The sequence below is a fragment of the Chaetodon auriga genome, chromosome 19 (genome assembly GCF_051107435.1).
Source record: "Chaetodon auriga isolate fChaAug3 chromosome 19, fChaAug3.hap1, whole genome shotgun sequence".
Lineage (NCBI taxonomy): Eukaryota > Metazoa > Chordata > Actinopteri > Chaetodontiformes > Chaetodontidae > Chaetodon > Chaetodon auriga.
The window spans coordinates 6,216,470-6,240,695 of record NC_135092.1 but is presented as its reverse complement, the minus strand read 5'-3'; the positions used below and the strand labels follow the sequence as shown (position 1 = coordinate 6,240,695).

At 42.8% G+C, this 24,226-nt stretch overlaps 2 protein-coding genes across 3 annotated transcripts in view; one reads left to right on the top strand and one right to left on the bottom strand.

Annotated features, from left to right (window-relative positions):
* niban2a (niban apoptosis regulator 2a) overlaps nucleotides 1-11,484 on the bottom strand; it is a 29,672-nt gene extending 18,188 nt beyond the window's left edge. The window contains exons 1-5 of the mRNA XM_076758024.1: nucleotides 11,274-11,484; nucleotides 4,707-4,837; nucleotides 2,438-2,566; nucleotides 2,242-2,347; nucleotides 1,935-2,102 (exon numbers count right to left, since the gene is read on the bottom strand). Coding sequence (XP_076614139.1) covers nucleotides 1,935-2,102; nucleotides 2,242-2,347; nucleotides 2,438-2,566; nucleotides 4,707-4,837; nucleotides 11,274-11,328 — 589 coding nt within the window. The 5' untranslated portion in view covers nucleotides 11,329-11,484. The remainder of the gene's footprint in view (nucleotides 1-1,934; nucleotides 2,103-2,241; nucleotides 2,348-2,437; nucleotides 2,567-4,706; nucleotides 4,838-11,273) is intronic.
* A 1,250-nt stretch (nucleotides 11,485-12,734) lies between these two features.
* The window catches only part of stxbp1a (syntaxin binding protein 1a), a 29,533-nt gene continuing 18,041 nt past the window's right edge, over nucleotides 12,735-24,226 (top strand). Inside the window, exon 1 of one of the 2 annotated variants that reach the window (XM_076758126.1) lies at nucleotides 12,735-12,874. In XM_076758126.1, the coding sequence (XP_076614241.1) occupies nucleotides 12,838-12,874 (37 nt within the window). In that variant the 5' untranslated portion in view covers nucleotides 12,735-12,837. The remainder of the gene's footprint in view (nucleotides 12,875-24,226) is intronic. The other variant, XM_076758125.1, reaches the window with a different exon arrangement.

Genomic DNA, 24,226 nt, shown 5'->3' with positions numbered 1-24,226 from the left:
TAGCAAAGCGTGTGCATCTGTCTGTGTGAGCTGAGCATGTTAGAACTGCACAGTACTCGGCATCAACAAGTACTCAAACGTAAGTGTGAATGACATGAAAAAAAGTGGTATCGGTGCATCCCTATCTACAGTCTTTCTCAACAACACCTGCCTTTGTAGACAACAGGATCCAAACAAGCCTGATCACATTCACTGCAGCAGCTGTTTCATTATCGCTGAATCTCTGTAGTTTTGTATTTTTATCTCAACTTTCCCAAAGTTCCCGCTCATTCTAATTCATTCTGCGTCAAGTCGAAATAAAGCATACTGAATGTGAGCTCATACACTCACATACACGTGCATGCATGCACATAACCACAAAAATGTCACTTGACTCTCCTCAAACAAAGGCAGCGAATGGACTCCCTATGCTGTAAAGCAAAAATCAAATTGGAATATGCCTGCCAATTAAAACTCCGTGTGCAATTTGCAGTGAACATGCCACGTGGCCGAGGCTTGGAAGCAGGCCAATCATTTACACCACTTCAGAATCTGCGACACAAAGCCAAAGCTACCGCTCAAAGCAGTCTTGCCAAGCTGAGAGATGCAGCGTGACAACATGGCAAAAACATTGATTACACTGTTTGCATATCCTCCGGCATGTCTCTGCTTGCTGTGTATCAACACCAGAACAAGAAGACACATTTAATACAATCAAGAGTCAAGAGATCATCCCTTAACTTTAAATTAACTTTAAAACACACCGCCGTGTCCTCCTAAACACACCATCACCATAAATGAAAGTCAGCACTCAAATAATGATGGCAGACAAATAAAGGCGGGGCACCTGTACAATAAAAAAAATCTCAAAAAACAGGGGAAAACAGCAACTCACTACCACTACATTCCTCAAACTTTTGATGAAGACACTGTGTTATAATGTAATAAGCTTGGCCTGTAGGATTTATCTGGACACTGTTTGTCACAGGAGTCGATGCTTCTCTCCAAACACCTCTATCCTAGAAGAAGCCTCTCAGTGGGCCAGCTCACCTCTACAGTGATGACAAGTATTATAACGCCTCAGTGGTTAAAGTAGAGTCTAATATATGCTATTCTTTAATGATGTTGAGATCAACAACAGCCCAAAATGCTCCTTTGGTCTGACCAACATTTCATAACCTAAAGTTAAGTTGGAACAATTTAAAACAGAGGAAAGCAGCAGATCCTCACACTTGCGAAGCTAACACCAGAGGGTAGTTAACACTTTTGTTGAACAATTACACGCACTGGATCGACAAATCAATGAACGGATTATATTCTGTACTGCTGAAAGGTGTCATTGTCACTGTCATTGTCACTGTCATCAAATTAAAAACTAGGAAGCTTCTCACTAAACATGATCAAAAGTAAAATTAGATTTAAAAGCTTGTGTCAAATAAAAGCCTGGCTCTCTCTTCAGTTGAGTCAACACAATCTGCACCCACTATTGGAATGACGTAGATTGTCTGCATGGGCTGTAAAATTTTGTCGCTCTGATCTAAATGCAAAAATATGTTGCAAGAGGCAAGGCAAAAACAAACAAAAGTCACATCATTTCTGCAGCGTCTCACGTTCACAGATCAACCAGCTCATTTGGATGGCATGTAAAGGCTTAACACTGACACACACTCACACACACACACCCTCGTCTGAACCGCCAACAATGATAGAGAGGCTTAATTGTAGAGGGTGGAGCACGGAGAGAAGAACGCTGCTGCTCTTCAAATGGTCTACATGCTCTGTGAACTCTGAAAAACTGAATTCATTGATTTATCGTCTCTCATGCTCACCCCAATTTTCAGTAAATAAACTGAAAGCCATTCACTTCACATAACCAGAGACCTTTCTAATAGCATCCCTGCTTCACTTCGACTTCAGCAGAGGCGAGGTCATTGTGCGCTTGTGTGTATTGTTACCGTTGTTACTGTGTCTGACGCAGTCCTGCAGTACAGCGTGCCACTTCTTCTGCTCCTTCTCCGTCATCACACAGAAGTAGTGGTGGCGGGCGTATGGGTGCCACAGGATGAGGGGGAACTGGGTTGCACACTTGATAAACGGATTACTGCTCACTTTGGCCTTGATACCTACAACAAGTCACATGGCAGAACAAGAATGAGAAACTACGTGGCAGAAGCAGAATATATTCAGGCACACTCTACTTTATCAACCATTTGTAGCCATGTTTACTGTGTATTCATCACTTTCTCAGTCTGTCTTTCCCACCTGGCAGGCTGCTATTAATCAGCTCCAAGTATTCCTCCATTGAGGTCAGGGCCTTGTACCCAGCGCAGTTGATGGTTAGTTTCGGGTGGAGGCCCCGTTCATGTGCCTGTTAGAGAGATGTCAAACAGATGTTTTAACATAAGTGCCCAAACCACTGAATTGGACAGCCGTTTAGTTGGGAAAGAAGTGCACTCACTGTTTTGCTCTCATGGAGGCTGATGGTGTAGCTGTTTGGCACAGATACAAAGCGATTCCTCCACTTCCGATTCTCCTCCAGATACTGAAAGAGACTCCCTGAGAAGATGGAGCGGCCTGCCAGAGGGTCCTGAAAAATGGCACAGACAGCACTGAAACATAATGCACATTTTATCACTGTATTTTGAGATACAAAGCATAATAAATGCTATACATTAATGCATTTTGGTACTTGTGTACATGGTTTTATTAATTACACATTTCATTCAAATCTGGGTTTCATTGCTCACAATTTAAAAATTGTTTCAGTCAGATCTCCCTTCACTATGCACCACAAGGTTAACTGGTGCTTCCAAATAGGCAGAGGCGGAGATTTTTGATTAGTGCTACTGTTTACTCAAGGATGCACACCACCCACTTTGTTTTCAGATTTCCTGCTTTAGATCAAGGAGAGGAAGGAAATAACGAAGGAGACAGACGGATGTAGCAGAGCCGGAACATAACAAGGTGCTTGTGTTAGAAAACAGGTTTTCTGCTGTTGGGATGCTGGAAAATGTTAACTCACGTGTGGATTTTGTGTGCATGAGTGGCTGAGTCACACAGGGTAGAGCAGGAATAAAGTGATGATCCCTCATAATGTGATGTGAGGTAGACCTCAGGATAATGTAACTAAGTTTTTGGCTTTTATTAATCTACACTTAATACACCAAGATACAAATTTACAAGGATATAATCAGTTTAAACAGGTTTTAGATTTCATGTACTTATGCACCCAAATGTTTGGCTTCCTACTGTAAGGAAACACTCATAACCACAGAAATGTTTGACCAGCTTAGAAAGACTTCTAGTAACAAAAAAAATGACAATACACTAAATTACAAAGGGTTAAACTACAGTGTTGGTGGTGCAATTGGTATATTTATAATACAGGATTTAGACAGACTTTTGTGCATATTATTGCATATTTGTAGCCCAATATCTTAAATTATCAACAAATTTGCAGAAAAAAAAGGACCCCTGTGCTTTCTGTGTGTATTCATATGTGTTTGCAAAGTGTTTGTTCACATGTGCAGAATTTTACGTTTGTCACAGGCGCACACGAGCAGCTGGCCTCCGCGCAGTGAAGAGAGTAAACGAACTGCTGAAATAGAAATCCAAACAGCATCTCTGTTCATGTGTGAAATGTGCTCCACTTTTCCTTCAGTGATTGAAAACGTGAACAAAAGTGGGAACAAAGGAGATGAAGAACACAAGACGTACAGAAACGGTAAAGCCGAGGGCTCGCTTGTTAGGTGATGTCCTGGTGCACAGGCCCCAAGAACGAGCTCATTCACACCTCGTGTACAACATCAAGCTCTGTCTGCCCACTCTGAAGTTTACATTATACACAAATGGTTTAGCTCTAAACAACGGTGGGAACTTGTCCACCTTAGATTTGAAAAGCATTTTGTAACAAAGATGGCACAAAGGAGGCTTGACAGGTTAAGCTGGGATGCTAAGTGGCGTATTTTGATCATTACAGTCAAATTTCTGCAAATGACATGAGGGGTAAAAAAGAAAATTCTTGCAGGACAGGAAGTTTTATCTCTGACAGCAAGATGCATCTACATAAATGGAAGTTCAATAGTGTGTTTTTGCAACTTATTTTTAGATTTTGGCCATCGTTCCAATCGGCAATTGAGTGCTTGAATCTGGAAACATGGTGACGTCACTAAAAGCTGTCAGATGGGTCGAGAAATACAAACAGCCGGATGATTACACAGGTTAGCCTGACTTATTTGGAAAGAAAAACAAGACGATGAGTGAAATCACTCTCCAAACTGTCCATTATAAACATAGCTCAGAGTTTACAGACCGACATCCTGTGTCAGCTTTGACCTAGCATCCCTATCATAGCTGTGCACACTGTTTCTGTTTTCCTGTACAATAAGGGATCATTACAGACATTCTGCGTGTGTAATGTTCTGCTTTAGACAATCTGGAGAAACTTGGTTTGTGTTTGTAGCCCAGTTGGACTTCATTGTCTTGATGTTTTTTCAGTGTGTCATCGTGACTTTGGTGGGTACAATGTTTATCATAATCAACATAAATGAGGTTCTGATAAACTGGAATCATCCTTTAACATTCTATTTCACGTGATATTAAAGCCATGATAACAAATGTTATTATGTCTTCTATGTAATTACAAGAACTAAAATCCAGTCTTGTATCGTTCTGTCTGCTGTGAGCAGGTTTCAACCTCTCATTTCTCACTATTACAATGCACTTGCCTTCCTGTGAAGCAGCTGCGACTGCGCACCCCCTCCTCCTTCTATCTCAAAGCGGACGCTGTTGAAGAGAGCGACCGCGTACTGTTGCTCGTACACGTCACCAAACTCCTTCATCACATCTCTGGTCTGAGCTGCAGGGGGACACACAAGATCAGAAAACATCCATATTAAAGAAACAGGGAAACAACATGCTGGTTTCAGTGCTGCAATTTAAATTCGTGTTAAATATTAGTGCAGACGGGAAGCCGTAAAGACATGCTGTCTTATATTAGGTCTCACTATGTAAAAAAGGCCACAACTTTCACCGCCACTATCAGCTCTTCATGAAAAGTACCATCTAATAAAATTTAAAGTGGGACGTTTAGGAAGAAAGCATTGTGACTCGTATGCAGCACGTAACACAGAGATGCCTAACGTGTCATCATCGGTACTTTATATCATTATCAGGAGGGAAAGCATTTGCATAGTTAAAATACAACTGCAGTCAAAAGACATTTGAATGTAAATGCTGCTTTGCAAACGAGTACATCCTGATGACAGACTTCTGAACATTCTCTCACTTTAAAATGTCATTTCAGATGTATTTATAGACCAAATGCTCGTATGTCTGCACCATTCAATCAAATAGTAACATTCTACATGTTTTACAAATTGATAATTCCGATTATTATTATATAAAAGAAGTGGATCGAAGACATCACCTTGGAAATGGTGAGAAGTATTTTGGACTGTTTTCATTCATTTTATAGACTAAAAGAAGAGCAGGGAGTCTCCCTATGGGTGTCAATTAGGTTGAATCAATGTTTTCCTCCATTGCACACTTTCCTTGCACAGCTTGACTCAGCATTTCTTTTCAACCACTGTCTGCAAGCAGCATCTTAGTGACTAGTTCACGAGCCTGCTGGAGGGGACGTGAGCTTCTCCCACATTCCAGGGCTGAAAGAGTCAGTTAGTGAAGCGATCAGTTTATTTGGCTCAGTCAGCAGCAGACAGTGTTGACTGTGATCTGTTTATGGAAGAAACAACACTGGATCCTTCCTGTGTTGGAGTCAGCCTGCAGTGGGAGAGCAGGAAGGAAAGAGCTGACAGGACAGGATAGACAGGGAGAGAATGTGGAGGAGACAGGGGACAGGGACACACAGACTTATGAAAAACACTGTGTCATACCAGGAGGAGATGGGTGGGCAGGTTAGAGAGGAGTGTGAGAAAGCTGAAACAAATACTCCTCTGAAATCCACTGTTCACAAGAGCTGACTCTCAAACCTTAAAACCCTAACTTCTTGTACGTCTGCTTGTGTTTAAATAGCATTTAACATTTGAGAAGGTTGGTTTCTTTTTTTGGATGGAAAATGCTGCAGTCCACAAAGCAAGGTGCCAAAAAGAGCATTGTTTGGTATCTGCACTGAAACTCAGGTGTCGCATCAGCACTGGTGTTTATCTTATCATCCATTCTCTTTCACTCGAAACAAAGTTTTAGAAGCTTGTTAAATGTGAGATATGATATGATATGATATGAGGATCAGAAAGCTCTAAATCTGACACAGGTTTTGTCATTGCTACTTGCTGAAGACAAAAGACTGCCTAAAGCTTTAGGATTTGGCTTTTTGTATTTTCCCTAGTTTCTATCTTTGCATATGGATCTTGTGCAATCAAGATATATATATACACACAAGATTCTGCATATTGTCCTCCTGCATGCACAAGATCCGTATGCAAAGATAGAAACTAGGGAAAATACAACAACCAAAAAACCAAATCCTAAAGCTTGAGGCAGTCTTTTGTCTTCAGCAAGTAGGTTTTGTCATCAGTAATATGATTTGTAAACCTACTTGCTGAAGACAAAAGACTGCCTCAAGCTTTAGGATTTGGTTTTTTGGTTGTTGTATTTTCCCTAGTTTCTATCTTTGCATATGGATCTTGTGCAATCAACTAGATACACAAGATTCTGCATATTTCTTGCATGCACAAAATAAAAAAAATCTTTCAGCACTTGGGGAGCTCCGTATTTGTGGTTTCAAATAATTTGTCCTTTTTTTTTTCCCTCCTTTTTAACTGCGGATATCAGATAACATTCTATGCAACGCACAAGATAAGTGCCAGCTAAGGGGGCTTCCATTCCAAATGTGCAGAGAGTCGGTACTTTCCACTGGTTGTCTTGCTTTGCCAAAGTCAGCAGACTGGATAACTGTACAGCCTTTCGCACTTGGCACTTGGAAATTGGAATTTGGGAACAAAGACCACATCATAAATAACACACTGAACCCTCTGTTTCAACCTGTATAGGCATGCCATGAAGCTCTGTCATGTCCCTCCACCCCTTCACTTGCTAGTTCCTGTTACTCTCTTGTCATAGAAGAACCACAAAGAAAAATGACAGTGCCCCCTGGCCTCACAAGTGCCTGAAATCAATGCGCCTATTACATCATTCCCAGATTCATGATGTCATCATCAACCCTGAACAAACTGATAATAATTATATAGATGTTGTTACCAAGACACAATCATACCTTCACTCAAACACTGAGGCAGGTATTTATTAGCTTGGCAGCAGGAGCAAAAAGCACAGTTGTTAAAGCTGGAAATGTCCAATGTGGTTACAAACTAACTTAAAATTAGATAAAACAGGGATCATGTCTTTATATTTAAATGATTTATTCAACAGTGGCCTATAGGAAGAATGTCTTAATTAAAATTTCATGGCAATTCATGTAACAGCCGGTTGAGATACTTGAAAGACAATGTCAACCTCATGGTGGCGCCAGAGGGCAGGTCAGGGGATCATTCAAGTCAGAGGGATTAATCCTCTGGGAACCAGGAATATCTGTACAAACCACGGACCATTCATCCAACATTTGTAGAGATATTTCAGTCTGGGTTGAAACGGTGTGCAGAGCACCTGAACAACAGACCAACCAACGGCCATGCTGCATGCAAATAAATATCTAAATAACTGTGACACAGCCATAGAGACCTGGGAAAGATGACATGTAATGTACAGTACATCTTCATATTACTTTTGATTTCTTATCGCTTATCTGGGCATCCTTCTCCCCAACAACATTTTCCAGCTCCTCTTCGTGGATCCTGACATGTTCCCAAACTCCCTAAATCTCTCTAGCGTGTTCCAGGTCCACCCCAGGGCCTCCTACTAGTTGGATATGACCTGAAAATGTCCACAGAAGACACCCAGGAGTGATCCTGATGATATTCCAAACCACCTCAAGTTCTCTTCAGATGTCTGAGCTTCTCACTCTATCTGGAAGGGTGAGTCCAGTCACCCTGCAGAGGAAACTCTCTGTGGCCACTTGTAACCATGATCTCACTCTTTTGGTCACGACCTAATGCTCATGACCGTAAGTGGGACGTAGGTTGACTGGTAAATTGAAAGTTTTGCCTTCTGACTTGGCACACTCTTCACCGCAAAGGCCTGCTACAATGTCCACATCACTGCTGATGCTGCGTCAGTCCACCTGTCATTCCCACACACTATTTCACCCTCATTTGTGAACAAGACAGACAGATTGAACTCCTTCACTCGGGGCAGCATCTCACCTCCAGCCTGCAGGGAGCAATACACTGTTTTCCAGCAGAGAACTACAGTATGACCTCACACTTGAGATGCTGATTCACATTTCAACATCTTCACATACAAACCATCCCAGTGCATGATGAAGGTCACGGTCTGATGAAGAACCACATCATCTGCAAAGAGCAGACAAGCAATTCTGCGGTCCCAAACTGGATGCTCAAACCCACTGATTTTAATACAGATGCAAGCCAGCAGGAAGGGATGGACTTGAGCTTTGTTGGGGTTATGACAGCTTCACTTGAAAACTGTACATCCCTGTTCTCCAATAGCACTAGCAAGCAAGGTCCCAGCTACACAACCACATCATCTGACAATACAACAATACAGTTTGTAAAAAAACAGCTGTAACAACTGTTTCACAGAGTTGGATTAGCATTACTTAACAAGCATAACAACTTTGAAATGTGTTCAATCTCTTCAGAAACATCATTTATTATTATTAACCAGTAAAATACGTGGCTGAAATATGAGAAGTTGGCATACGCTGCTGGCCTCACTCATGCCCTGCTTTTGTTGTCATTTTAAAGTCAAGTCTTGTTCTGTGGCACACATTTGAGAAAACACCTCCATTAGCCTGCAGACAAACAAGCATATAACCTTGCCTCTTATGAAATAAAAACAATTACGGATGGATGAACATGGACTGTGTTGGCGGATGATTTGCATTTGTACTGTACGTGTGTGTGCATGTGTGTGAGTGTGTGTGTGTGTGAGTGTGTGTGTGTTTGCATATTGTGTTTGTGTTGTGTGGGCTCACGAGGGAGGAGATCATTTTGTTAGAGTATGCTTGGGCAGCAAGGATGAAGAAATCACCTTGTTGGGAGGTGCACACGTCAAACAAAAGTCCCAATGCAGAAATGCTTTTGTAGTCCTCTCTCTCTCTCTCACACACACACACACACAAAGAGAGCTGTGTTTCCATTGCTTCAGAGGACAGCACATTGACTTACATTCAATTCCTGAAGACTTACCCTAACCATAACCACTACTTCCTTAACCCTAACCTAAACCCAAGTCTTCACCCTAAAATTTAATGAGTTACATTATGAGGACTTGCATTTTGTTCCAAAAAGGAAGACGAGTCCCCACACTGTGACTGTGCAATCAGATTTATGTCCCCACAACTTCAGTAATACACATCCGCACACATAAAAAGTGCACACCCACTCCAAAGACAGAAGTGAACAAATGAGAGCGTTTTCAAAGGAACACTAGTGTTTACTTGTGATTCAGAGGACTTTTACAGACATGCTATTTGTTACGCTACGCATGTGTAAATGCTTGCATGCACCCATAGAAGAGAGCAAAAGATCCACAGAAAGATGGGTAGAAACAGCACAGAGGGAGGTTGTGTGAGAGCCAGACAGCAGTTTCACCTATTAATCTTGTGACATGTTTCTACCTGCTTTACTTCTGCAGCTTCACGCATTATCTTCTCCTCTCCGTCCTCCTCTGACTCAACTCTTCACGTGGATCTTTTTCTCAACCACGCTCATATGCAGAAAATGTTACAGCATTTGAGGTAAAACTCGAAATGATGGTGGCTCTGCGTGCAGTTGTTTCGGGACTTTCAGTTTGAAATGTTTTGATCATGAAGAGATTTCACAAAAAGCTTCTCTGACAAGACAACACCTTTAAGAACCCTTTGATGATGAGATGACACCTGAGGCAGCTCCATGTGCTAATACAGAGAAGGTTATAAAGATAAAGATGGCAGCTTCTAACAATGTTCTTCTTCCTACCTTAAACTATCTCTGGTAGTATTCATCTGTCGGGTTCGCAAAAAAAACAACAATAACAGAGAAACTTGAGTTTCTGGACCTCAAGAACATAATCTTTGGTTTCCAGAAGCGGTTTCCTCGCCTGCCAGCATACGCACACAAACACCACTGCAATGCTGAAGAACATCCTAACTGAGGCTAAAATGACTCCTAATCAACAGTTTCTGCAAAGCACAAGTCTGGGGGACCTAAATGGCAACTCAAAAATAAAAACCAGCATGTCTTCTCCCTCTTCCTGAGTTGTATTTTGGACCTTGGACGCGTTGACAGACTACATCTAGCAATGGCATTCTTATAATTTCAAGGAAGCATCTTCGGATTCATGAAAGTGTTCCAGCCACTTCCAGCACTGTTCCTCCTCTTCCCTCTGCTCCCATGCCTTGTTGAAATAATCACACAGACCTGCACAGTTCACAGTGGGAGGCTGGAGCAATCTGAGACTTAAATAGCAGTCAGTCCCAAACTTATACAAACATGCTCCCCTTTGGGAAACCTACTTATTATGTCTGAGAAATAGGCCTGCAGCAGAGATGGGATTCAGGGGAACTCTTCAAGCAGAGCAGAGCAACAATGCACTGATATGAAGGAGAAGCTTTGTCCTAGAGTGAAACAGGGGAAGGTTTATATATATAAAAAATAATAATAAATAAATAAATCTGGGTGTCTGCAGCAATCAATTTAATGGATTTTAACACCACTTTAAGAAAATTAAATCAGATTTGTTTTGACAAACCATGCAGGGAGGTTTCAGCGGATCTCTCTCTGCAGGTCAGTCTGACAGCTCCGTTTAAAGATAGTTTGTCTGATCTCCAGCACATGAGCATGAAGTTTCAGACAGTTCTGACACCAAGAGAGAGAAAAGCACTGAAGAGCTTTTAAAAAGCTGTAGACATGCTGAATGAGAGCTGCTGTTCCACTGGATTTGTTACATGAGTTTATAAAAGCAAATAAATGAGCAGATGGGAAGCTCACTGAATGATGATAAAGATCTAAACTATCTTTAAAATAGAAGTTGATGTATTAAAGGTGCCTCAACGACACCGTTAAAGACTGCATAACAGCTCTATTAAGTTTTTAGAAACTTTCAGGAAAGTTTCAGTTTCGGATATGAAGAAAGTGACTTTTTCAGGAACTTCAGCCTGTGGGAAATTGCCTCCCTTCGTCCCTCAGCTGCAGCTGGGGGCGCTCCCCTCTTACCTGTAATCATCTCCCGCCTGCCCTCATCCAGGTGAGAGGAAACCACGTCCCCCATGGCTACAGGAGCGCCTCACAGATCCTGCAAATATCCGCTGGTTACAGGTCGTATTTAAGCTGAATGTAGATGTTGGTGATAATTCCAGCAGTCTCAAATAAAATGCTTGGCTTCCCCCCTGAGAGACGCACGACACCGGCGCTGCTGCGTGTCTCCAAGGACCAGAGGAGGAGGACTGAGACGAGGTGACAACTCCCCGCCGGTGAGGAGCGGGAGGAGGTGAACACTGGCCTGGTTCACAGTGGCAGGACACACCCTCTGGGAGTCATCACTGGTCCAACGTGTTCAGTCGGCCCTGCCAAGGGTGTGGCCTGCGATTAATAGACTTCCAGCATACTTACTGACTGTGCGTGTGAGTGACACTTGTATGCAGCCCGACTTTACTCAGCCTTACACTTCACACTTATGAATATGACATTTAAAACACTAACTTCCAGGATTAAGCCTGAAATAAGATGACTGCTATCAGAGGTTTTGCACTGTGAGAGAGACTGTTCACCATATTTATGGATAGATGCCCCGTGTGTGCGTTGTCCTGCAGAAAGATGCATGTTGCCCTCTTGTGGTCGCTTTGTGTTTCGGCTGTTAAATATTGACATAGGTCTGAAGACTCTGCAGAGAACCTCACTCACATGCTTCATGTTAGCGAACCTGATACAAATCCAATTACTCATTGCATTTTTATATATTTAATGCAGAAAAGAGCCGTGAAATAAGTCAACCTTTGACGGAAAAACATGCGCAATGTTATCAATGATGAACAAATTCACCATTAGAATTTTCTCATATCTTCTTATTACAATATAATATGTGAGCAAGCTTGTTGTTTATTGTTGATCTCCATATTAAGACAATCAACAAATGTTTACTCTTCAGTTTCATAAAGTACATCATGGTTAATGGTTTAATTGTTCCCATAAATTTCTTTTATCAAGCAAAAATGTCAGTATTAGTTTAAACGTCTCAAATGTTTCAGTTTTTCCTCTTTAATATTTCTATAAACTCAATATATCTTGGCTTCGCTGTTTCAGGGAAACTAAGCAACCTGTAGACATCACACTGGTCTCACTGTTGCCTTTTTTATTGCCACATTCAATAATGTTATTATATCACTACTTAAACACAGCAAAATCAAATCAAGACATGGTCAACACATGACAGACGGTTGTAGGGTTTTCACCTGCATACTTTATATAAGCCTACATACAGACAATAATTGAATGGCGTGTTTCTGGAGGAGGAGGTTACAAACTATCTTTCCTGAATGATGTGAGGATTAGTGACGGATTTAAGAACAAGTAGCCTTCAAGGCTGAAATAAGAAGTTGTGAGAAGCTAGTAAGTCGCAGTTGTAGCCAAACGTCAAACACCACCAATGAGAGCCTGATGCGGAAGGATACGCAGTGACGTTTCCAACCGGAGGCTCCTCCGCAGCGATGTGAAGGGGGGAGAGAGAGGGAGAGAGAGAGGAAGCAGAGAGGGAACAGTCAGTGCAACACTCAGCAGCATCATGGCACCTATCGGATTAAAGGCGGTGGTCGGCGAAAGTAAGAATCTGTTTTAATTTTATTTTTTACTCTAAATTCGTTCGCGTAAAAGCGGTTTTGTTTGAGTGAGTGTGTTTTTCCAGGATGCGGGTGTCAGCTAGTGCATCTGGGTGATGATGGTGATGGTGATGAAGGTGGTGCTGTTGGTGTTCCATTGTATCCCTATTGTAAACCACGGCCGTGTAGTGAGGGAGCTGTAGAGAGCCTGCAGAGGCAGGTTGGGCTCACTGGGCTCCTGCGGCGCGGATGCGCAATTGCAGTTCAAGCGGCGGAGACCTGGAAATTGCTTTAACAAGCGGTGTTTAGCCCACTGACAGAAAACGTAGGCACCCTTCTCCAGAAGGATGCAGAAAGCCTGGAGGCAAATGTAGCCCGCATATGTCCTTTTAGCCTCAATCAGCGTTGATTTCAGCAATGATCTGCGCTGCATTGAAGCTGCAACACAAACTGTGCTTCTGCTTGAATATTGTTCCACTAGGATGCGGCGGACTCTCGCTCCTCACGGTCAGCTAATTACAGCCAATAATCGAATGTAATGCTGTTGGTTCTAAAAGGACTGGAGACTAACGTTCTCCGTCCGCGGGATTCCCTGAATTCAGCAGTGCCTCACCCCTCAGATGGAGCATGGATCGGTTGCGTAAAACACCCTTCCTTAACCGGAGCTCCTCAGAACTGAATCAAGCTGCTGTCAGCTTCACATTAATGGCGGATTGTCTGCACGACGAGAAAGTTGCCTAAAAAAGGCCGCCACGCAAGAAATTCCGCATTAGCAGTACACATGATACCGTCCACTAACGATCAGCGAATGCCCTTTCATCATCTTCATCATCATCATCATGCCCTTTACTGGCGGTGCGCCACCGATCAAACCCAGTCTGTGTGTGTGTAGACTCGACTGCCCAGGATGTGATTTTGTCATGTAGACTCGTTTATTTCTGCGGATGCTCCGGCAGTGTCGGTGTTTGGTGCTGATGCAGGCCGGAACATGGAGGCGCAGCTCGATTCTCCTCAGCAGGGTCATCTGGGTGCAAGTGTTGGTGGTCGTAACAATGCCAGGCAGGCCTTCATAGTAAAGACCCAAAGAAAACGCTTAACGTGAAGCCAGGTGTCCAATACATCACTCAGGTTTTCCGTCATTTGTTCGGCCGCATGTTGTCTTCATTGTCGGCATCGTGCCCTGCCCGTGCTGCAGGATTTGCTTCATTTGATGTCTGTTGTTCAGCTTATTGATTCGGTTTCACATTTCACTACAAAAAATCACCCACTGGCTCTTACGCCTCTCTGTCTCTGGCAGTAAGATTGATGAGTCTCTAATTTCCGTAAATCCTATCAGGGTGTATCACGTTTTTCACCCGTCCTGCTGCACATATTTGGGCCCCGCACCCCAGGCTCCATCATGCATACATAGACATCTACTTCCTCGGTCACACAGATTTGCAGTATTGTTTGACCATGATACGATGGAGGGTGAAAGGGTTTGTGCTTTGGCTGGGAATCAGGCCTCCCACATGGAGCAAGAGTTGAGCCTGAACCACCACCGATTTAAATCTCCAAAATGTAAATTCACGTTGAAACCAAGCCTACAATGCCATATTATATAATCAATAGAATGAAGCATTGCTGTGGTATTTGTGGTATATGAAACTGTGAGCCTTCATCAGGATTGAGGACATGGCTGAAGACAATTATATAACATAATGTTATCGATGTGTTTTTACGTCATGTCACAATATGTGGAAATAAGACCAATTCACATGCACAGTGACCAAATTTATGTTCCAGTTATTAAAAAAAACAACCTTCACAGATGTCCAGCAAAACCTTTATGGACTCATTTTGTCAGTTTTTAATTAGTTTGTCGGAATTGTTGATTTTAACATTGGAATTTTGTTAATCAGTAACATTATATGATCATGTTATCATGATAATGATGATACTAGATTATTGGCCAGCCCGGCTGTGGAGTTAAAGCAGCTTTATTTTAATAGGTAATTAGTCAGTATTCTTTGCCCTACTGCTATACAGTGGTTGAGGTGAGAAGTAGTGTTAGTGTGAGCCTAGACCTGCATTTTTATGCTCTGCATCACTGGTCGTCGTGCTTATGATGAGATTTTCTGTAATATGGCTGCATTTTTGTATATAAGACCATGAGATATCTGTGCACCTACAGCATTATACAATACAGCATGCCAAATAATCTTGAATGTTTGCATTATTTAATTACTTAGGTCTTTTGAGTGGCAATTACATAACCCAGTTTGTAAAACTAAAGGCAGGCACATGCAGCCACTCAGTGTCGTGCGAGTCTTCTTTTCCAGAACAATGTAAACACCGATGCATGTTTCCCAGTAGGTAAAGGCTGGGACGCAGCAGGCAACACCTGCGCCCTGTTTGGCTGAGGTGAAGCTGGGATGGGATTGGTGGAGGTGGTGGGGGCAAAAAGGGAGGGCAATACCATCATGGGTCCTCTCTGCAGCAGTGGCTGTAGCAGCCAGGATGAAGGAGGGGGATGGGCAGCAAGCAGAGCTTCACCCTCCCCTTTCAGGACTGTGTATGAGCATCAGTCCCAGAGAGCAACAGAAGGAAAATAAAGCTGAATGATGAGGATCTCAGCAGCCAGCAATAACCCAAGCTGGTAGATATTGAAATCAGAACGGCGCTGCTCCTCATGTTGATGAAGCTTAGGGAGCACAGCAGCTCCTCTGGTAAATTGCAACCATGTGATTCAAAAGAAATGTTCTGATTTGACATTCAGGAGTGAACACTGCACAGTCTAATACATATAGGGCTTGTGCAGGAGTTTGTGTTAGTCCGTCTATTCCTTATATTTCTCAAGAGGCGAGGTGGCTTATATGGAGAAAATCTTGTTTCACACAATATGTAATTTCCTGTGTTGATATTGATGTAGTAGTACATTTTCGGGAAAGGGAAGTGTGAAAGTTGTTATAGATAAAGTAGCTAAATCGGAACATTGACTGAAATATGTAGCTCAAAAATCAAGATACGTCATCACATTTCTGCAAAAATCCTGTAAATCCAAAAATGTGACCACAAGCAGATCAATATAGTCTCAGTACAGTATATTTATAGTGAAATTGCCCAAGCCTTCTTTCATGCATTCATTGTCTACTTGCTGATTCCTGTTCAGGGTCATGATGTTCATCCTGCACATGTAGTGCTGTCGAATCAACACTCAGCATTCAGCATGCAAACAGTAATATCCCAGTAAGGATTGATCACCATGCTGTAGTTGCCTAACAGGTGCAAGTAATTCAGAGACAAAATATGCCCACTGAGCAGAAATGAAGGTGGAGAAACAACAGCCTGACTGGAACCAGGGATGTTGTGATTTCATGCCACAGTCTTACACCCACTGTGTACTCACTGGGTACATTTTTAAGTACTGTTGTTTCTTTCAGTCTTGTCTGTTGTTGCAGGACTTTGAAACCATCCAAGCACTAATTGGACATTTTGAGAAATACATTCATTTGCTTTCTTGACGAGAATGAGAAAAAGAAATTGATAGTGCTGTCAGGACGTGGTTGGCCCAGCATCGCAGATATATGGAAGTGGAGGAAAACAGCCAGCCTGGCTCAGCCGAAAGCTCAGTTTCTTGGCAGACAAAAGCCTGGCGCAGTGACAAGGCAGATTCCCAGAGTCTTGGTGTCACCGAGAGTGTGCCTGGTTTGGTATCGTTAAAATCAAAGCCTCTCTTTAGTGATTGTATGAGGAAACCTGAACCACAGCTGGAGTATTGAGCAGATGGATGAACAGGATAGCTCCAGCATATAACCCCCCATAAAACTAGAATTTCATGTTTTTGCATGTCACTTTATGTATGGAATGAACAGATGATATTCAGCTTGCTAATTACTGATTTTCAGAGGTGTTGGTTTGGTTTATTTTTGATCCTTCCAAAGAGCCAGTCTCACTGTTTCCCCACTCGTTCAGCCTTTGTGCTAAGCTACTCTAAGCACATGTTGACTCTAGCTCTGTACCTAACACACAGATTAATAAAAGACTAATACTGATCTTCTCATTTAACTCTTTGAAAGGAAGCAAATGAGCACACTTTCCAAAATATTGACCTATTCCTTTAAGTGTGCGATTGCTTGTGATGAGTCAGTTCAGTCTTCTTTGAAAGTATCAGGCAGCAGGCAGGCTGGTGTGTATTCACTGCTCTCTGTGTAGGCCTTTGTAGCAGAGAAGGAAGGACAAAGGTGAAACAGAGGAGGACACACGCACTCACTTGGCTGCACACAAACGCACACTCTCACTTACACACACACACAAAGCTTTCCTCTGACCTTGGAAGCATCACTGAACCAGAGCATCACACACTCGTCTGGGTTCAGTGTCTGACGCAGTGCCTGCTGCCCCTGGGCCTCCGTGTAGCATCAGCAAATACACATGCTGCGCACACACACACACAGGCTCCCAAATAAATCCATGGCAAAATGTCATGTCGCCGTGGTTACAGAGCATGAAGGGCTGGCTGAAATAGAGCTTTCTAATGCACAGTGGCTCATAATCTTAATGAATTCCCCTTCCCTCTCACTGAGGCAGAGTGCTGTGTCAGAGCTGGCAGACATCCTCCTCCTCCTCCCACTCTTCTCAGCAGCACGTGACTGCTCTCTCCATCCTCCCTTTGCATACATACACACATGTGCGGCTGAGACATTTTTAACACAGCGTTACAGAAATATCCACTTAAAGATGATCGGCGCACTGCGAAAGCCGAGCAGCATCAGCCGAGGCGCTCTCGTCCTCCGGTGACAAAAACAAAACAAGCGAACGCACGTTAAGGAGGAAGAAGGGAAGGATAGCGTGACATGACTGTGACGTGTCAAGGGGCACGGTCTGCCATTTTCAGCACCCTTGCTGTCTATTAGTTGTTTACCAGCTTACCTTAAATCTCCCTGTCTTGTTTCCTTTTGAGCACTGAACAGAAACTAACCAAACTACACTCATAGAGACATAAGACAAAAACTATTAGCTGATATTCGGTTTAATAAAATGATTCATCACTGACCATTTTGATAAGTGATCCATCTTTAAAGTTGCAGTGAAATGGCCGTTAGAGCACCCTAATCTTCTGTAATGTGTTGCATTTGCAATCAAAATGGAGTATTTGTGGTATAATTAAAAAGGGATTTGATGCATTTGTTCAGGGATTTAATTTGATCGCTCATAATGTGTCTGCTGTAGCAAGTCTGGAGTCTCTGGAGAATCACAGTGATTTGGAGTTGTGGAGGACTGTTGGCCTCCGCCCACACCTTCTTCACCTGCAGTATTAGAAATTAAGAAATTGGACTGCAACCACACTCTTCTGTAAACAGAAACAGTTTTTGCCATGTGACTCCAACGCACACCTCCAAACCTCCAAAAAGGTTTGATTTGAGTTTAGCTGCTTGCCCCAAATGGCATTTGATTGAATAAATCAATGCATACAAACTACAGTGCAGGATGAGTCAGTGAAATATTTTCATATGTACTGTATATACACGTATATTCTGACATTTAGCAGATGGAAAGAGACAAATTCGTGCAGGGATGCAGGTTAAGAATTGATTTCACTGTATCTTTAAGTCATGGCTTCTGTAAAAACACTTCCTGCTTCAAGCTTCTCCAGTGTGAGTATTTTAAATGAAAAACCTTTATGTTTTTGACAAACTAAACTATTCCCACCTCTTAGTACTTCTCCGTTAAAATGTCCTCATTGGCACGTTATGTACTGTTTGACTGAGTTTGACAGTAACTATGAAAACAAAGAGCCTCTGGTCTTGCTGCTCTGAGAAAGTGGACATGCAGTAAGTAGGTCAGTGCTCACAGAATCAAATGTGTTGAAAAGAAGAAGATGCCTTCTCATCTGAAAAGAAGGACTTAGTGATATCATACCTACTAAAATAATTCTAACTGGGGGCGTGCAGTAGGAGTGTTACAACACCGAGTTTTGCACAATAGCCAGCAATCAGTCAACTGGTTGTCACTGACCTCATTACACAAGAAAAGGGTAGCACTAAGTGGCATTTTGTGTATGAAATAAATGCAGTATTTTGAATGAACTGTGCATAACAATGCGTACAAACTGAAGAAAGATAGATGAAAATATGTACAAGCCTCAATAAACTAAATCTTAGTTTCTGGCTAAAATCATGCTGATGCTGACCAGCCGGTCACTGTTCACATCATCCTGTGGTAGCAGTACTCAACTAGTTTGGAAAACCCTTTGAAATCCAGGTGGTAGAGAGGGAAAACACACCCTGCAGACCACACACAGCCAGCAGCATTCATGCATGTAGGTGATTTGTTCATTTTTAACATGGGGGATGGCCCTAGCCCTAACCTCACAGGAAAGATTCCATCTGTAGTGATGTCTCCCCTCAGATGTTTTGCTATGGAGGTGTCTTGGTCTGGGGGTGTGTTTTTCAGCAGCACAGATGATAATGATGATAATGAATGAATGATCATAGCTATATTGGATTTTCAAAGGCATACTACAGGCAGCAGTGTGTCTGCAAATACAAACCCGTCTGCGCCGTCAGCACCACGGACAGCGCTGTGGATTTATCAATACACAGCACAGCGAGGCTACTGATATTTCAGAGCCGTGGTCAGGGCCGTAGATTCCAACTTGCACAAACCTCAGTCAGATCAAGAATCAATGAGTCAGGAAGACAAAACTAACATATTCAACCAAACAGGAGAGGAGGGATGGCAGGTGAACAAGGCGGATGTGTCGTGGTCATTTTGCTAACACGGGGGATGAAATTCCCTCCTCATCCCCCTTCAGATCACCTCCTGCCTATTCAGTTTCCCTTCACAGAAGCTCCTAGCTGTCAGGTGAACAGAGGTGGCTGACAACTCCATGTGTGCCACAAGTGTGTTGAAAACCACTTGGCCAAAATGTCTGCCTTCTTGTGCATGTTGCTGTGGTCGATCTTTGTGCCTGAGCAGGTATTAATCTGGTGTCTTGAGACATCCAAAGCATGTTAATATGGTGGCTGTTTCTGTGTTGTCACTGCTAGGCTCACCATGTTGGAGCCATTATGTCACAGTCATCGTGCCCTTGGATTATTCTCTTTATTCTCCTTATTCTATTATTCTACTATAGCTATTTTGGATTGTTTAATGTTCCATTTGTATTCTTTTATCTCTCTTCTATCTAGTATCCCACCTGGCTTTTGTGTTGAGAATTGCATGGGAAGGGAGGGGCTATGTTCAGGTGTGTCAGGTTAGATAGACAGGAAGTAGGAAATGGGTGGGGGGAAAAAATGTTTGGTGAGGAACTAGGAAAGGGCATACATTTTCTTTGAATCCTGATTCATCTGTTCGATCCTTTTTCATTTTTTTCCATCGAAACTGACACAGTAAAAAGACTGTTTTGGGTTCTCTGAGTTGACCTAATTATTTTTGTTGGAAGTGTTTGTTAAAGTGTTTGTTATTTTTTCAACATGACTTGGACTTTATGGATTCTTCTTGGACGTGCGTATCAAAGTGTACCTAGTCCCACCAACAATGGAAACAGAATGGAAAGCAAAACAGCCGATACACAGCACCCTTGAAAACATACAGGTTTGACTCGTGCCTGCACTGTTGTCATATGGGCTCATGTGGCCTCTTACGTCTTTTGAATCTGCTCAGTTTTTTATATGGTGCGTTTTTGTAAGCTTCATGAGAATTAGTTGGCATACTGCAAACACAGATCAGTCCACTATCATTAATATACAGTACATACATGGATATACAGACATGCATGCAGGATGTCTCTGTCCTCAGGTCTCATGACTCTCACCTTGTCTCTGCTTCTGTACATCATCACCCATTGGTGCAGTTCATGGGAAAGGGTCCTCACATCAGTCCATTTCCTGTTATGGCTGGGTGCCCTGCACCCCTCATCAATCTCCATGACCTCTGCCTAAATGGATGTTGGATGCCAGAGAGATAACGGCCTCATGATCTACTGTCTGCTTTTCTAACTTGTGCTGGTTGGGGCTGGTCGTCGCGTTATGTAACTGCAGGCCTGTCTGGCCAGGCTGCAGACTAAATATCAGGCAATGAAAGAAAACGGGCTTTGGGTTTCAGGATTGGTACTCTTGTGCAGTAATTTATGTCTCAGTCTTATTTTTTGATGCATTTAAGTGCTGAAGATATGAAACTAAAGGAAACCATACTGACTTGTGATATTACATCACCAGTTAACACTCTCTGGTGAACCTTTACCTTAACATCACCCTGACTACACTAACAGTCTATTTTTATTTGTTACAATGGCTTACTGAAGTTGAAACTCTACAAATGCAGCTTCAAGTGTCTTTTTGACAAACACAGTTGAAAAAGTCACTGAAGTGAAGAGCGGAATTGGCTGTCATGGTATATCAGTGCGAGTTAAATGTCTGCCTGTCTCTTTAAGATCAGCCATGTCAGATTCCCTCAGGGGCGATGCTGCTTTGAAGCCGAGATCCAGAGAAAAAAATGGGTCATGTACTCATAGGTGAAAGTCCCCGAAGGGGGGAGAACCGCGAGGCAAATGGAGAAAGTGTCAGCTCTTCGCTGCTGGATGATGTGTAGAGTCGTGTTGTGTACATTGACTCAGTCAGCAGTATCATGTAGCATATCACCCTGCTTCTTATAGTGGCTCAGTATCGTTTATTAGGATCAAATGAGTGCGATCAGTTTGGTTTTGCCATAAAATCCTGCTTTTTGTGTTGTCTTTGGCTGCAAGGTTTATTGGTTTGAACAAAACTTTGTGTCTTTCCTCTGTCTTAGTTTTCTTCCTTGCACTGCCATGAGGATGTGTATCCTGTTGAACTGGAAGTGAGAGCGATTATGAGGCTTCTGAGGAGTGTGTGTGTGTCTAAGTTTGTCTGGGTGTGTGTTTGTGTGGCGCTCTGCCTGTTTGGTTGACACAGCTGTTGCGCTGTGTTTTTTCAGGTCGCTTCCCTTCTGCCTGGCTGGTGTGTTCCTGTATTGTTGTGCCTCCATCAGGAGGTGTGGAAAAATCCACAGTGCTGCCTCCTCCTGACGGGGTGGTTTGTTGCTCCTCAGTGCATCTTTAGAGGGAGGATTTAATGCAGTGTGTGGTGTGGAAGTAGCCCTTTGGAAAACTTTGTGTTATTTTGAGTCAACAGTAATGTGCAAGAGACTCTTTCTGACATCTTGAACCTTAGATAATCACTTAAAAAACAATTTTACGCGGATGTATCAGTTGAGTGACTGGAGCTGCTCTTAGCAGAAAAGCTTTATCAGAAAATTGCTGCTGCAACGAACAAGCGGAAGCAGAGGAAAAGGGAAAATGAGTGACGGATATCCCTGCTGCTTCTTTGTTCTTCGTAGAAGTGTCTCATCCTGTGGCCTGGAGCCGCCGCTGGATGAAAAACAAGTCGACTTTTCAGGAATCAAAATGAACCAGCATTAATCTCAAACTTTGTTTCTTTGAGTGTTTAGCACAGGTATGTCAGCAGCTCCAAAGTCAAAGCACTCGACTCTTAATAAAATAAAAGCCTGCGTGCGTCGGTTTTTGTTTTCGTTGCTTTGGCTCGTATTGGCTCTGCCGCTGTGCTGACACAGCAGCTTACAGAACAGGACGCAGAAGATACTGGAAATAGATTGAAGCTGAGTCTGGGAATCTCTCCGTCAATTAGTGAGAATTATATTGGTACTATTCCAAGATCACATGTCCCACAGGAGGTCAGATACAGTTCCTGTGACTCACAGGAGGTGTAGGCCAGAGTCTGTCACTGTTTCTGGATTCACTCGGTCAAATTTCAGTCGTATAGTACGCAGGCTGCTTTTAAAGGCCCAGTCTGTACTTACATTTGAGCTATATTCACATACATAACTAAGGGATTTGAGTTCTATGCGGTCTAGCCTTCCTTCCATCTTATAAATCAGGGTTTTCAGGTCTGACGCTGGGGCGTACCACATGCGTGTGTTCAGATCTGACTCGGTTATGATTGTGTTTTTTTTTTATGCTAACTGCAGCAATCAGGGGCACTAAAGATTTTCAAGCGATTGCCTCCATGAGCTGTCTGTCACAAGTGCTGCGGCTCCAGCTGCTGACGGTGTTGATGGACGAGCCGAATCGGTGGGCAAAACTCTCCCTTTCACCTCTCTTCTCTCTCTCCACACCCCCCTTCAGCTCGTCCTCGCAGATTGATATCTTCTGCTGTCTACATATCCTTGCCTCCATCCTATCTGTCTATGCCACTAATGGCCCTTAGCTCCTCCCTCTCGCTGTGAGAAGAGCCAATCAGCAGCTGGTGTATTCATCACCTGGAAGGATTTACCTTTTGTTGTTTTGGTGGCAGAAAACACAGACGTTGAGTGAAATGAACACATCCCTGGTTTTTATTTGATGTGCGCTCTGTAATCCGTTTTGTAGGAGTCCTTTTTAATCTGTGGTAATCCATCAGTATCTGTGCGGCCTCAGGTTTGAGCTGGGGCTGTAGGGCTTAGCGGTTTATATCCACAGCGATCCAGCATGATGTTAAACAGTAATTCATCCTAAATGGATTTATTCTAATACGGCTGGCAGATGGTTGGCAAAGTGATCAGGCCAATATCAGTATCATGGCATAAACACGGTCATCATGCCTTGACCTCACAGTGGATGGGATTATTGTTCCTCTGTGGATCTTTGAGATCACCGAGAAACAAATCACCATCATCTCCCAGCAGTCCCTGCCTTCGTATTTCCTCCTCGTCGAGATCCACAGATGTAGATCTGTGGTCATTAACCTTGCTGGAGGCTATATTTGACTTATGCATGCTATTGTCCTCCTGTAGGAATTGCATTATGGGATTTTTAAATCTCTACCAGTCAGGCAGGATAATGTTTCCACTGTAGGGTCTGTTTAGTTGTTTAGTTGAATTGGTGGCAGGTGAGCTTATACAAACCAAACTTGCAATAATTACCTTGTTGTTGACTCTGTTGTTGTTGTTGACTGTTCTCTACTCTATACTAGTGTTAAGTTAAGTAAAGTTAAAGCAGTACTTTGAAGTTGTAGTATAGGGAATGTCTAAAGGACACTCTTTTTGGCAGAAACCAGTGCATTTCTTGCTCTTTACGTTAACACAAGCAGGTGGTAATCAAAGTGTGGAGTATTACTCAAACTCAGACTTCACAAAATCTAGTATTAGTTTTGTTGTTGTTCCAGAGTGAATGTTCTCCACAATGAAAAGCATGGTTGGACTTATCAGAATATGCAGCTGGGACATCAAGATTTGCCTTCGTTGCCATTATTGGTCCCTTGATGCTCAGTAATTCAAGAGGCTATAGGACGGATGGATTGATAATATGTTTTGGCTGCTCAGCAGAGGCTGCAGTGAACATTTCAAATCTCATAAAGT